General features: G+C 41.4%; 1 protein-coding gene across 10 annotated transcripts in view; it reads right to left on the bottom strand.

Annotated features, from left to right (window-relative positions):
• Positions 1-16,187, bottom strand: part of dennd1a (DENN/MADD domain containing 1A) — a 118,821-nt gene extending 102,634 nt beyond the window's left edge. For 7 of the 10 annotated variants that reach the window (XM_053240017.1, XM_026928703.3, XM_026928701.3 and 4 more), the window contains exon 1: positions 16,029-16,187. In XM_053240017.1, coding sequence (XP_053095992.1) covers positions 16,029-16,084 — 56 coding nt within the window. In that variant the 5' untranslated portion in view covers positions 16,085-16,187. Of the gene's footprint in view, positions 1-11,176; positions 13,190-16,028 lie in introns of those variants that run through there. The other 3 variants (XM_026928702.3, XM_053240016.1, XM_053240015.1) reach the window with 3 other exon arrangements.
• Between the last annotated feature and the right edge of the window lie 66 nt (positions 16,188-16,253).

Genomic DNA, 16,253 nt, shown 5'->3' on the forward strand with positions numbered 1-16,253 from the left:
AAAAAAATCACCCATTTACACTCACCGTCCCCTTTATTACGAACACCTGTACACCAGCACATTCATGCAGTTATCTAATCGGCCAATCATATGGCAGCAGCTCAATGCAAAAAATCATGCAGATACAGGTCAAGAGCTTCGTGTAATGTCCACATCAAGCATCATAATGAAGAAAATGTGTGATCTCTGTGACTTTAACTGTGGTATGGATGTTGGTAGCAAATGGGCTGGTTTGAGTATTGATCTGCTAGGATTTTCACATACAACAGTCTCTAGAGTTTAAACAGAGTGGTGCGAAAAACAAAAAACACTGAGTGAGCAACAGTTCTGTGGGTGGAACGCCGTGTCGATAAGAGGGGTCAGAGGAAAATGGCCAGACTGGTTTAAGCTGCCAGGAAGGATACAGTAACTCATATAATCACTCTTTACAACTGTGAAGAGCAGAAAAGCATCTCATATTGCACAAAACATTAAACATTGAGGTGGATGGGCGACAATGGCAGAAGACCACATTGGGTTCCACTCCTGTCAGCCAAGAACAGGAATCTGAGGCTATCATTGACACAGGCTCACTCAAACTAGACAGTTGAAGATTACCAAAAAAAAAAAAAAAGGAAAAAAAAAGCTTCAGTCTTCAACTGTCCAGCTTGGGTGAGTCTGTGGCCATGATAGCCTCACATTCTTGTTCTTGGTTGATGGGAGTAGAACCTGATGTGGTATTCTGCTGTTGTAGCTCATCCACCTCAAGGTTTCCGTAGAGTGCTTATTTGAGTTACTATAGACTTCCTGTCAGCTCAGTCCAGTCTGGTCATTCCCCTCTGATCTCTCTCATCAACAAGGTGTTTCAGCCTGCAGACCCTCCACATACATGATGTTTTTTTGTTTTTTTTTCCGCACAATTCTGTGTAAACTCTACGGACTGTTGTCTGTGTGAAATTCCCAGGAGATTAGCAGTTTCTACAATACTTAATCCAGCCCATCTGACACCAACAACCATGCCATGGTTAAAGTCACAGAGGTCTCACTTTTCCACACTTCTGATGTTTGATGTGAACATTAACTGAAGCTCCTGACCTGTATATGCATGATTTTATGTATTTCGCTAAGAAGTGATAAGAAGTGTTATAATTGTACTGCAGGTTGCACCCACGCCTTCCCACAATCCTGCAAGCACAAGCAGTTAGTGTACACAAGTGTACATGAACATGAAAGAAACATCTTTTAAAATGTCTTGCTTCTTTCTTTTTTTTATCCTATATTGCACAAATGGGTTTACACAAGTATTTCCAGAGAGTGGATGAAGCAGGTTGTTTTTTGTTGTTGTTTTTTTGCTTTAATGGAATGTTTTCACTTTCATGTCACATTATATGGAGTGTACTGCAATAAACAGTTTTTGTTTTAACTATGTGCAACTCCTGATATAGGCCTATCTGTTTTGCACATATTGACAATATATATATAATGGTAAGAAAGAGAAGTTTAAGCAGAGCTCACATGGGCTAACAATTCACATGTGTAGTCTCTCTCACTCTCATCTTCACACTCCAACAACATGTCTTTCTTCAAAATATTTGTAGGTCTCTACATTGGTTGATACATTTCAGGATTTGGAATCAGTACTACTATGTATGTAGTACTACATATTAGTCTTATAGCACGAGTACAGCAATAAAATCTTATCTAAAAGCAAACAGTAAAAATCCAGAAACTACGATTCTGAAAAATTATTAGTAGGATGTATGACATACTACAAGTGCAATATTACAAAGGTTACCATAATAAATCATGTTTTTTTTTTTTTAAAAAAAAATAACAAAAAAAAAAAAAAATCCAGAAATTAAATTAACATGTTGAAGTTGTAGTAATGACCTACAATGGATATAAAACGTCTACACACCCCTGTTAAAATGGCAGGTTCTTGTGAAGTAAAAAAAAATGAAACCAAGATAAATCATGTCAGAACTTTTTCCACCCTCAATGTGAAATGACAACGTTTAAAAATTAAGTGAAAAACAATCAGAAACATTTTAGAAAAAATAAGAAAAATAAAAAAAGTATATAATATATATAGTATGTAACTTAGTAACTTATTAGCACTTTTACTGTAAAATTTGTATCTAATGTTGCACTTGTACCAAGTCATAAATCCCATAGGGTAACCATTACAACATTCAAAATGTTAAAGTCTCCATTTCTGATTTTTAGTGATTATTGTAAAGTATAATTATGGTACCACTCTTATATTGTACTAATATTAAACTTGTAGCAAGTCTTCAAAATGTTAAAATCTCCATTCCAGAATTTTTTTAAATATATGATTTATTACTCCCCTACTGCACTTCTAGTAAGTCACACATTCCACTAGGTAACTGCTACCTCCTTCAAAATTTTGAAATCTCAACTTCTGGATTTTAGTGGGGTTTTTTATATGATTTATTACTTATTACTGTATTCCTACTGCACTAAATTATTACAGCCTTAAAAATGCTACAATTTTTAAAAATGTGTGTTTTTTTGGGAAAATATTAATTATTGTTGTATTTCTACTGTTATGCTTTTAGGTAATACTGCACTTGTAGATAAGATGCAGCAAGGAGGAGGGAGCAAGGAGTGTGTGGAACCCAGTGTTTAAGGGTGGGGAGGAAGACTCGGGAGGGAGGCGGAATTTTAGGGCTCACGTTTACACAAAAAAAAAAAAAAAGACAAACGAACAGAAATGGGGCCATCGTTGCTTGCGGTTTTGCCCCATTCAAGTGCACAAAGTGAGACACAGGTGAGAATCATCATCCAGTACCTGCCAGTTCAACCCACCTCCTTTCCATCTGCAGCTGATGCTTGACTATGCCACATACCCCCACCACCCGGCTCAGGCCAGAGAGCCTGCAGCTGACTTCCCCCAATCGCTGCTCTTTTATCAATTTGGGAACGCATCTGCCCATTGTCCACATGGAAGCCCAGATACCATACTTCGAGAAGGAATGGTGCTCTCTAGGACTATGAGAGGTGGTCTACACAAGGAATCACGGTGAATTTAGCCACACTTTTTAGACTCACCTCTGGTCCCAGCTCCTCCTTCTCGGGAACCACCATTGCCAGAGTCACAGGAGCCACCTGTCTCCACAGTTTCAGGAGATTGAGGTGGTATACTTGACATGCATCGCCACTTCGCGAGTAATTTAGAGCTCGATATGGGTAGTAAAATGAGTACCTTATCTCCCAGTGCAAATTCCCATAGCCAAGTACGCCTGTTGCACAGTCGGGACTATTGTTCTTCGGCCTATTGTAAATTCTCCTGTGTTAGGTGACCTAAGGAGTTTTGCTGTCAGGTCCAGAATGTATTGAATTTTAACATGGGTTCGAGCTACTTACTCCAATTCTGAGCATCAAGGTTGTGCCCTGGTCGGTTAGGATCTCTTTCAGAATCCCAACTCAAGAGATAACATGGAAGAGTGCCTCCACAAGATGTTGCAAAGAGCCATGGATTCCAGGTACTACGCTGTCTAGTCCACTAACACTAGCACAAAGAATGGCCTAACGAGGTCCATGATAATTCTTTCAATGGAAGAGGGCACAATGGTGTTTTTGGAGTGGCTGGTGGATTAACTAGTTGAAATTGGTCACAAAAACTAGTGGATGGGTGAGGTGAGGACTGCCTACTCTATGCTTTTGCCCCCAAAATTTATTAATGACTGACACCAGTGGATACCCGTGAACATTCCTGTGCACACACCTCACCTTCACTAATCATGTATTTCCCAATGACCCACATGGAATCAGTTTTGATGGACGGTGGTCTGGTTATACCCTGAACCCCCCAAGGCCCGAAGTGTACGCCCTTGTATACTCACTGACACACAATACGTTCCTGCTCGTTTAGGGGAGGCCTGTGGCACGTCAGGAATCCGGATCAGTGTTCCCACTTCCATGAGGGAACACTGATCCTGGAAATGCCCGGCTTCCCCGCTGCACCAGCAAACGTGGGCATGATGGGTTCTACCTATGTGAAGACAGAGGAAGCTGGGAGAGGCAGTTTCAGGGTCCCAGCACCTCAGTTCCGGGGAGCTGAGACCAGGGAAGGAGTAGGAAGGAGAGAGAGAAAGCAAGAGAGAGGAAAAGAGAAACACCTGGACCAGGGACTGCTGCCAAGTGATCCTCTGTTAGCTGAACAGTTTCGCCCAGGGGCACGAGCCGGGGACATGGGATACACTCCGCTGATGGGAGTCGAGCAATGAATTGCTCCAGCACCACCAGCTCGATGATCTGTTCCATCTCCTGCTCCTCCGCCATCAACCACCGACTACAGCTGCTGCGTGTAGGCAAAGGGACGGCCGACCTCGGGGAGCTGCAGTGACCGGAAGCGGTGGCGGTGCTCCTTTGGTCTCCGGCTGAGCTGGACCGCCTTCTTGATGCTTGGATTCTCCAGCTGCACCCAGCAAGCTGGGCTTCCCCTGATAGCAAGGGGAGGAGGCAGAAAGCCCATTCCTCATCTGGCCACAGCTGCTGAATGCTCGAAAAGCTCCAAGAAGGCCTCTAGATCATCAATGGAGGCCATCTTGGTGAGTGTCAGGTGTGGAATACTGGCAGAAAACACAGCTGGAGATGTGGGCTGCAGCAGCTTCTGGAGTGGCCGCTGGCTCTTGGCCTGCTCCTGCACAAGGACTCAGCTGCTGCTCGTCATACAGGTCAAGAAGTGCTTGGTGTTGGGTTTGGTGGAGAGTGGCGAGGGACCGTATGATCTTGCAGAGTGGGGAGGCTTCCATGGCGACATGCAGGGCACAAGAGTAGTCCACGGTAGATGAAGGACTAGGTCCAGAGTCAACCCACAGAGTCCAGAACCTCCAATCACTTCATGAGCCACCTGAAGGTAGTCATCATTGCAGGGTCTTGTGACTGGCAGCAAACAAGGAGAGTGGCACCAGATCAGTGAGGATGTGGACAGGATTCTGGGTAACACAGCCATGGAGGAGGCAGAATGTAAGCTTCTGTTAATGACATATCAATTGAGTGTCAAGGACCTCTCACCTAGTGAGGTGTTCAATGGATGACCTGACTGGGTGTAGGTGGATTCTCACAAGCCTAAAAAGAATTATTACATTATTTGCAGTGCAAATTGGCAAAATCCTTGGTTGTTTAAGAGGGGTAAGGTTACCAACAAGTACCACTTCCACCCTGGCGGTGTCCAGATACCAGCATTAACAGAAAATCTGATTAAGAGCCTGGGCAAGGTCTTCAACTGCTACCGAAGAGACACAACAGCAAAACAAGTGACCAGCAGTGAGTCAGAGGAATGGCTAGCTGTGGTGGATAAATCTGTGCTGCCAGGGAAATTTAGGGCAAGGATTTATCAATACAGAATGCTACCTAGGACTTGTCTGTCCACTGTTAGTCTACAATGTCTCACTGAGCCTAGTTGTGGACCTTGAAAGAAGAATCAGCCACTTCCTCCACATGTGGATAGGACTGCCACAAAACCTGAGCAGCATTGCCCTACATGGCTACAGCACAGCGGTGACTGCAGGGCTTATATTGGGGAATATGAGCGAGTACAAAGCGGCATACTACACTCTCCCACGTGCAGTGAAGAGCCGCTAAACTCTGGTACAGGGAGCAGGTGAAGTCTCATTTCCAGCTCAATGATTCCCGACATATGTCACAGGGACTGATGACTATCAGCGCCTTTGGAGGCAAATCCACCGCTGTGGTCAGAGCTGACTCTTCTCTGGGCAGTTCGAGGTTAACTGCACTAGCACTAGCCTGCCAACTAGCACTACAAAAGGAAGCAGCTCTGTTAGCGATGAGCAAGCAATCATCTTCTCGGACGACGAGGTCCGGAAGGCTTTGAAAGTGTGTGAACATCAGGAAAGCGGCCGTCCCCTAAAAGCATTTCTGGCCGTGTACTGAGATCCTGCGCTGATCAGCTAGCTGGTTTGGTCACTAGCCGAGTGTGTAGTCCCCACCTGCTTTAAAAAATCTGTAGTTATTCCTGTGCCAAAGAACAATAAGCCCTTGTGTCTAAATGACTATCCTCCTGTAGTTTTAACATCGGTTGTCATGAAGGTGTTTGCGAGGTTTATCAAAAACTCCATATGCTCCGCCATCCCTGACACCATCGACCCACTCCAGTTCACCTACCACCCCAATATTTCTACTGAGGATGTCCTACACACCACCCTCACCCACACCGACAGCAACAAAGGGAACTTTGTAAGGCTGCTGCTTATAGACTATAGCTCAGCCTTCAATACTATAGTCCCACACAGGCTGGCCTCCAATCTCAGGGACCTCAGACTTAATGGCTCTCTCTGTGACTGAGTCCTGGACTTCCTCACAGGCAGACCCCAGGTAGTGAAAGTAGGCCAGTTTGCCTCCAACACCATCACCCTGAGCACCGGAGCCCCACAAGGCTGTGTCCTGAGCCCCCCGCTCTACTCTCTCTATACACACAACTGTGTGTCCTCTCACAGCTCCACTTCTATCGTCAAGTTTGCTGACGACACAGTAGTCATGGGCCTCATCTCCAACAACAATGAGGCTGCCTACCTTGACAAGGTGGAGAAACTCATACTTGGTGCCAGGCTAACAGTCTCTCTCTGAACGTCAGTAAAACTAAGGAGCTGGTCGTGGACTTCAGGAAGAGGCATTACTGGAACTACACCCTACTCAAGATTGGCAGGACTCTCATGGAGAGTGTGAGCAACTTCAGGTACCTTTAGGTACACACCTCTGTGGACCTGACCTGGACTCATCACATTCAAGCTCAGGTAAACAAAGCCAGACAACAGTTGCACCATCTGAGACTGCTGAAGAGATTCAGGGTCTCCCCAGTGATCCTAAAAACTTTCTACACTGGAGCCACAGAAAGTTTACTAACTCAGTGCATCTCAGTGTGGTACGGTAGCTGCTCAACCCAGGGCTGCAAAGCCCTGCAGAGAGTGGTGCGCTTAGCTGAGCGCACCCCCGGGTCTGCTCTCCCCTCTCTGCACGACATCTACACCAGATGATGCAGTACAAGAGCTGCTAAAATCATCAGGGACTCCACTCACCCTGGTAACTCCATTCACCCCAGTAAAGTTTAGCCTACTGCAATCAGACAGGAGCTTCCATAACTTCCTGGGTGAAAATATGCAGTATATTACATGTAGTAACAATACAAAGTGCAAAGTGCAGTGTGTGAAGTGTCAGTGGAGTGCAAAGTGACTGTAGAATCCTAAGGGTATGGTGGACATGTCCGTGCTGAGGAGTCTGATGGCCTGAGGGAAGCAGCTCATCCTGAGCCTCTCAGTTTTAGCCATCAGACTCTTCAACATGGACATGTCCACCATACAGACCCCTTACGACTCTACAGTCACTTTGCACTCCACTGACACTCCACACACTGCACTTTGCATTGTTACTACATGTAACATACTGCATATTTTATATATCAGTTTTTTCATATCCTGTACATATATTTTATATCCTGTATGTATTTCATATTTCTTAACTTATTTATTATTTATTATTCATTTCTGATTTTTAAATTTAACTTTAATTTAGTATTTAATGCACAGTCTAAAGAGAAGTAGCCCAGGTTTCCATTTAACTGAAAGTATACTGTGTATAATTGTGTATGTGACACACAAAAATCTTGAATACTGAATCTGATCTCATCTTGACTGGGGAGGCCACTGAAGAACACTGTCATTGTCATGTTCATGAAACCAGTTTGAGATGTCTTTTGCTTTGTGACATGGTCCGTTATGCTGAAAATAGCCATTAGAAGATGGGTAAATTGTGGCCATGAAGGTATGCATATGGTCATCAACAATACTCAAATAGCCTGTGGCATTTACGCGATGATTGACTGGTATTAACAAGCCCAAAGTGTGCTACAAAGTATCTGCAGGTTTAGGAGGGTTAGATTTAAGACTTTTTAAAACCTTTTTAATACCATGCAGAATGAAATTTAAGACCAATTTCATAGTAACAAATTTGCAAAGAACACACAATACCAACAATTACCAACCTTAACAAACATTGTTTATTGACATATAGAAGGAGAATGTGCAAGGCCCTTAGAACCTTCTCCAGCTGCCACATGGAGAAGCCACGTTTGCAGGCGTTATGTAGGGTGTGGAGTAGGTAGATTAATAGGACGATTAATTTTTCGATTAATCGGATTTTAAAAAACAATTTTTAAAATACATTTTTTGTTTATTTTAAATTAAATTCACACATTGGGTGTTACAAATGTAAATTTCAAAGTAAAACTTCATATTATCACAACACTTTGTCCAGTTATTTTAGCAGCAGAACTTTTTTTATATATAAATGAACAAAACAAAACCACAAACTGTTTGTGTTTCTCAAAGAGGTAGAACTACAAAGTGCTAGACCATCACTGTTTGTTTAAACAGTCAATCATATATAGAAGAGCCGCTTGGATGGAGTTATAGAAGAGCCGCTTGGATGGAGTTGAGCCCGGGATGCATAGGTAGGATTTTGCAAGCTTTGCCAAGGTGGGATATTTTGCGTGATTAACTCTCCACCAGTCCAAAGGATTTTCCTCCTTGGCAATTGGCCTCTCAGCAAAGCCTGGACCTCATTTCTGACTTGGCTGGTGATGTTCTCTTCAGCTTGCTCCTCTTTATTCTCTTCCTCACTGCTGCCTCCAGACTCCAGGAGTGAGTCAAGGTAAGAGCCAGATGTTGAGGGTTCATCAGCTGCAGTCACAGTTGAAGTGGATGATTTCTGCTGCACCATCTCCCTTCTTACGGCAAGCGCCTCTGTTTGCAGTTTTGCCTGCACATTTATCATTTGTTCTGGTGTTAGAAATTTCGTCCTTCAGAACCTTGGATCCAGGGCAGAGGAGAGAATTACTGTGTTTAGTACTTGCTCAAAAATAGTGTCCTTCCATCTAGTTTGAAGGTGCTCTTTTGCAATGGCCTGGAAGGACTTCAGTGGAACTGAATCAAAGGCTGCACCCTCAGTGGACCTCAACAGCCCTTTCACAAGTGCAGGCACTGAAGAGATTGTGATATATTCTTGTCCACTGATAAACACAGTGGCACATTCAAAAGGATTAAGAGCAGTGGAAAGCTCTTCAAGCAGACTCCACTGGTCAGGTTTTAAGTCAAGATAGCGTATGCCTCTTTGTGTGATGGATGGGTCAGAGAGGGTTGCAGTGACTGGCCACCTTTGCTCAATCAGTCGGCTAATCATGTAGTACGTACTATTCCATCTAGTACTTACATCCTGAACAAGTTTGTGCTCAGACGATCCCATTTGTTTTTGTTTTTCTTTGAGCTTGCTGCTGGCTAGTTCACTTTTTTAAAAATGTTCAACTAGACATCTTGCAGCCCCAACAGCTCTTTCAATGGCTGTATTCTTTAATGCAGCAGTGATCACCAGCTGCAGTGTGTGGCCAATGCAGCAGATACTGATCCATCCAAACTTCTCCAGCATGTTTGCTGCAGCCACAATATTGGCACCATTGTCATGTACAATGGCAATGATTTACTCTGTGGGAATTTCAAACTTCGTCACTACATCCTCCAACCATTCTGCGATGTTTGTTGCTATATGTCTGTCTTTGAGTGGCATGGTAGTGAGGGAGACAGACATCATCTTCCACTCATCCCCTATGTAATGGCATGTAATGCCAAGGCAGGCTTCAGTGGCTACACTTGTCCATACATCTGCAGTTAAAGCAATTCTGTTCTCACTATTGTTAATGTCACCTTTTACCTTCAGGAATGCCTCCTAGTACTTTCTCTCCATCAGTTTAGTAAAATGTGTTCTTGAAATAAGTGTGTATCCTGGATTGAGTATGCTGATCATGCTTTTAAAACCTTGGTTTTCAACCACTGACAGTGGCCAGATGTCAGTGACCAGCATTTTGAGGATGGCATCAGTTACAACAGCTGCTTTGCTGTTTCTTTCTGAAATGAAAAAAATATATATATTTATAAAGGTAAAATATATATGTGAAATATATATATACGTAAAGGTAAAATTAATATGTATGTGGTTATATAAAGAATATTGTGTATGAATAATAAAGCACTGATAATTAAACTACTTATATATTATTTATGTTTTATATTATTAGATTTTTGGTAACACTTTAAAATAAGGTTAACTACAGCATGTATTAATACTTGTTCATGTTAATTTCAACAGTTACCAATACATTATTAAATAATAATTTGTATTTGTAAACATTAGATAATGCACTGTGAATGACCATGAACAGCTGTTTTTGTTAACTAACACGGCGCTCTTTACAACTAGATCGCTTCCGCTATACTAACTACTAACAGTGTAAGCATACAAAAGCAGCATAAAAGTGTAAGCATACAGATACAGCAGATATTAACAAATCTGAATTAAACTTACCGCCCTGATGTTTCGCCGTCATCTGTGACTCCCACATGCTTCTGTTTCAGGTGCTCGTGCATCGCTGTTGTGCTACCGTGATACAGTGCCACAGGAGCTCCGCTTTGCAAAGTTTGCAAGTTACAAATTTCCTCACAGAATTTAATGTAAAGTGCTCCCATGCCTTAGAGGACTTGGGTCGCACACTTTTTTCCGCTGTTGCTGCACTTGTACCCTCCGCCATTCTTCTGAAGTGCGTCTGTTTTTGACAAAACGCTATGATCAAACGTGTCATGAAGTGCGCAGGTCAACTAATCGATAATGAGATTCGTTGACAACGATTTTCATTATCGATAAATATCGATGTTATTGATTAGTTGTTTCAGCCCTAGTGTGGAGGCCACAGCTCCCCACCACAATCAGCTGTGTGCCACCAAACTGCTCACGATGCTCGTTGCAGCAGTTCTAAAAACCTCCAATTAACATTCAGTCTATCCATAAAAAATTCTTGCAGGAAAAAAATTATTTATAAAAATTGTATACTGCAGGGCTGGGTGACATGATTGAAATAATGAAATTAGGTTTGGTATACTGATATCAATTTAGCTCACGTATGTAAATTAATTTTTTATGACAAACTGATATGTAAATGCAAGGTAATATGTACAATATCAAAGATTTTCTGATGGTTTTTTTAAATGATTTACATTTCTCAGACAGCAAATAAAACATGGTCAATTTAGATTATGGATCATGGATAACAAAACCAACGACATACCATACCAACATACAGAGAACTAATTAATGATGGGCTACTTACTTTCAAATGGTAAAGCAAATCCTGAGCTGTCCCATGCCCCATGAATTGCAACAATAGCTATCTTTGCTGGACATCATCTTCTCCCCAGTATCGGACATGCCGATCCAATTGCTTATTTTTGGATGTTTCATTAAGGCGCTCATCAAACATTAAAACAAACATTTCCTTGTTGACATATGCAACGATGAGCTTGGCTATCTAAGGAGCCAGTCAAGTTCGGATGTCTGCTGGAGCTGAAGCCACGGTGCTTGATGCTGAAGTTGATGCTGGTGCATGGCATGCAGCAGTGCTCCGTGGTAGTGAGGTGGGCGCAACGGAACAGAACTGAGAAATGCTGGGAGTTTTCTGACAGGTTTCAGCAACTGCTTTGTGTTTTTCGCTCTTCATATGGGACTTCAAAGCTTTGATCCCCATTGTTCCGAGCTTTAAGACTTTCTTGCACAATATACATCGGACCTCGTACACATTGCCACTAACTGGTTTTAACCACGATGCAAAACTAGGGTTATGTAACCAGTTTTCATTAAATCTACACTTTCCCATGAGTAAAGCTCAAACTTTGCTAATGTCTTTTTTTTTTTTAACATGATTACAAAAAGAAACGAGTGAAAATAAAATCTAATTCTTCTTTACAGTGTCGGTTCAGTTGCATTTTTAAGATCTTTGAATCATGGTTTTAAGACATTTTAATGCTAATTAAGTCCTTATTTTTACATTAAGGAATTTAAGACTTTTTAAGATCTTTCAAGAATCCGCAGACACCCTGGTGCTAAGAAAAAACACCCCCCACACCATTACACCATCTCCACCAGCCAGGACTGGTGACACAAGGAAGGCTGGGTCCATGGATTCATGCAGTTGGTGCCAAATTCCGACCCTACCATCTGTGTGCCTCGGCAGAAATCTAGATTTATCAGACCAGGCTACATTTTTCTGTCTTCAACAGTCCAGTTTTGGTGAGCCTGTGCCCACTGCAGCCTCAGCTTTCTGTTCTTGGCTGACAGAAGTGGAACCCGACGTGGTCTACTGCTGTTGTAGCCCATCCGCCTCAAGGTTCGACATGTTGTGTATTCTGGGATGCTTTTCTGCTCACCACAACTGTACAGAGTGGTTATTGTAGCCTTTCTGTCAGATCAAACCAGTCTGGCCATTCTACGTTGACCTCTGTCATCAACAAGGCATTTCTACCCACAGAATTGCCACTCACTGGATGTTTTTTCTTTATTGCACCATTCTGAGTAAACTCTAGAGCAGTGGTCACCAACCCTGTTCCTGGAGATCTAGCTTCCTGAAGACTTTAGCTCCAACCATAATCATGTCAACCTGACCATCTAATCATTGCCTTGAGAAGTTCTTGATCAACTACAGTGGTTAAGACGTTGGACTTCTGATCGGAAGGTTGAGAGTTCAAATCTCAGCACCACCAAGCTGCCACTGCTGGGCCCTTGAGCAAGCTCAGTTGTATACATGAGATAATTGTAAGTCACTCTGGATAAGGGCGTCTGCCAAATGCCATAAATGTAAATGTAATGTAAACTAAAACAGGTGTGTTAGGTTTTGGTTGGAGATGAAACCTGCAGGAAGGCAGATCTCAAGGAAGAGGGTTGGTGATCACCATCATGCACAACAGCATGATCAGCAGTTATAGAAGTACTCAAACCAGCCTGTCTAGCACCAACAATCATGCCACAATCAAAATTACTGATCACGTTTTTTCCCCATTTTGATGGTTGATGTGAACATTACTAGAAGCTGCTATCCCATATCTGCGTGATTTTACACACTGTACTGCTGCCACCTGAATGGCTGATTAGATAATTGCATGAATGTGTACGAGTACGGTTGTTCCTAATAAAGCAGATAATGGGATGATTGTAGGAGTACGGGTGTTTCTAATAAAGCACTCAGTGAGAGTACATATTCAAATTTTTCATAAAAAAAAAAATCCATAAATGCTATATAAAATTCTACACCAATACAATAGGAAAACCTTAACTTCATAAATGCTGCTGCCTACAGCCCTACACTACTCCCAAACACTACAGGTTTCGATTATATTTATTAAAAAAAAAAAAAAAAAAAAAAAAAAAAAAAAAAAGATAGCGACAAACAGCACTGTGCTGAGGACTGAGCTTGTAGCAAAGAAAGCTGGAAAATCACTTCAGGAATTGACACAGGTTTGAAAAGTCAAAGGAACAAGTTTATATAAAATATACTGCTGCATTCAAATTGCCCACTAAGGTAATTCGCCTGTGAGAATTACATCTTTTTCACATCATTTTCGACCATGGCACACTCAAAAGAAGTGGAAAAAATGGATGTCTCAATGTTCATCTTTTATTAACAAGAAGTCAGGCAGCTAACTGTGATGTATATTTTCCTCCTCATACAACAAATCTGTATGTTGATTAATCTAAAGCTAATACTTATATATGCAGTATAACATTTAAAGGTAAGAAGTTCTACTTTCTTCATTTCTGATGCTGTGCACAGCCATATTGATTGACGTCACTCCATTAACGGGGAAGGAACTTGAAGCTCAATCAGCTAGATGCATAAGATATCGCTGTCTTGCGGCAGGGTTACAAGCACGTGCATTGCGATTGTCAGTGCCACATTTTGAGAGAAATGTGTGTTTTTTTTTGTTTTTTTTTCTTAGGACTGAGCAGCTCATTAAAATCGATTAATTCAATTCTATATATTTTTTATTGTGTGTATTCTTACTGGACTTCCCTAGTCTACACTTAATCTGCTTAATGTTTACAGTATGCTTATTAACTTTTGGGATAGCCTGATATGCTATCTTTGTATCTGTTATGTATGCAACACAGCACAATAATGGTTACTACTACTGATTAACTGTAAAATGTATCCCAGCGTATTAGCTACAGCTATAAACTAGATAAATACTACTAATAATAAAGTGTTCACTCAGTGTAAGGCGGTCCTAATTTAGTTGTGGTACAGTTATAGTTAATATTTTAGTGAATCTGGATTATTTGTTTTTTAAATAAGAGGATAACAAAGCACGCTGTGCATCCAATTGCTTCTATATACATACACATTACCTGTTTAAGTATTGGATGTTTTATCACATTTGCTCATCTGTCAGTAAACATATTTGTTTTCTGTGGAAGTGCAATGTACTGTTTTGCTCAGTTCTAAACTTAGACGAGCATTTGTTTTTTGTATCCGTGTGTTTCATGTGAAATGAGATCTGAGTGGGAAAGAAACAAGAATGCTTCAGAGACACCACCACTTCCTGTTCCAGAGAGCCTGAGCTCAAGATGTATAAAATTTTTAATTGTTGGAAAAGATAGGAAACTGTTTTTCTTGTCTTTGGTAAAAGAATAATTATGATTTATTATTTATTATAATTATGATTATGTTTTTGTGGTGTTTAGGTTACAAAACAACAGAATCTGTTAGCTAGGGTAATGAAGATTTCTGGTAATGACATGCAGAGAAAAATGTCCTTTCTGCTCATTATTCTTCCCTTTAGGGACCATATCTTTTTGAGCAAATCATTATTTAGCTTATTACTTATCATTCTGGGCAAGGAAAAAAATGCATAGGAACATTCGTACATTCAAGTATTAAAAATCAGCTACTAAATATCTAATTCATTCTGAGTCTATGATGATGTTTGTTTGAAATAGTGTCACATCACATTCCAATATGATAGCAGCAGGCCCTCCAAGTACCCATGTTGCCATTCCATAATAACCCACATTAAGCCCATGTGGGGGCCATCCTTTTTGCCTACTAAGACCCTACATGGGCCGAACATCATTAGCACATATGGGCATCCACATGTCGGGCCCCGAGGAAAATGCAGACAAAACATTTTGGGGCCCAGATGGGCTGCCCACATGGGCAGTTTCAAGCCCATTTTGGACCCATGTTGGCCCTACATGTACATGCTGGGTCGGACTACTACTGGAAATTCAACAACCACCTAATTTCAAAAGAGTACTTTGTCATAGCCATGAGTGCAAGTGGCCCACTGGGAAAAAAAGAACTAGTTTCTTTTACTCCATTAGGGGGAAAATTTTAACCATGTCTATTTCCAAAACTAACAAATTGAGTAATCAGGTTCAGCAAGTCTCTGTGTATATAAAACCATTATTTGGAGGGGGGAAACAGGTGATTAATTTCAGTCTGTTTATCTGTTTTGTATATGGACCGATCATATAAATACTGACAAATTAACACATTTAAGAGGGTCTGCTGATGTGTTCTTGGTCTACTTAACCGATTTTTTTGGCCCGGCCTACCTACGTATAGTGTGGCAGGTTACCTAATATACGTTTGACACTCCTGGCCTAGATAGAATCTTACATAGTAGTGTATGTCATACAGTTTTTAGACGGTTCCTTACTGACTCTATTAATATAAAGCCCTGGTGTCTTGCGGTTTCGAAAAAATTAGATTCAGCGCGGTTTAACGGGAAAACTATTTCAAATATATTCAAATGTAGCTCGTTCCCTGTCCACTCCCGAGTATAATAAACATGTTTTCTAGATGTTTTATAACGTAAGAAGGGAGAAACTCGAATATGCAACGAATGTCCAATATAAAACTAATTTGACCGAGGTGAATAAGATTGCAAGAGCGTGCTATTATGATACACATACTAGCATTATGTTCGGGTCGTTTGATACACATAAACAGGGACAATATTCATAATAATCATAAACGTTTACATAATTAAACATGTGAAAGTGGCACAAAATAACGAGAAAAATTCCACCCTGTCGGAACAAGTAGAATGGGGCCTACAGGGGTCTAGATCCACATTCGGAACCCTCAATAACCTAAGACAGATAATGTTAGATGGCAAGGTGCTTACTTGATCCGAGACCCCATTCTCATCTCTTTTTCAGCCTCAGTGTAGCGGTGAAGCATTAACTTGCTGAAGGAACAATATCCATTCGCCAGCCCCGTTAGACAGCATACACGAACCCCCACACGCGATAGACATTAGTGAGTGCAAACGGGAATTCTGGGAGATGTAGTTTTATAAAGACCTACGGGAGAAGCGCTGAAAGTTGAACCACAAACTTAATGAACTTCA

The sequence above is a fragment of the Pangasianodon hypophthalmus genome, chromosome 15, assembly GCF_027358585.1.
Source record: "Pangasianodon hypophthalmus isolate fPanHyp1 chromosome 15, fPanHyp1.pri, whole genome shotgun sequence".
In the NCBI taxonomy this organism is placed as follows: Eukaryota; Metazoa; Chordata; class Actinopteri; order Siluriformes; family Pangasiidae; genus Pangasianodon; species Pangasianodon hypophthalmus.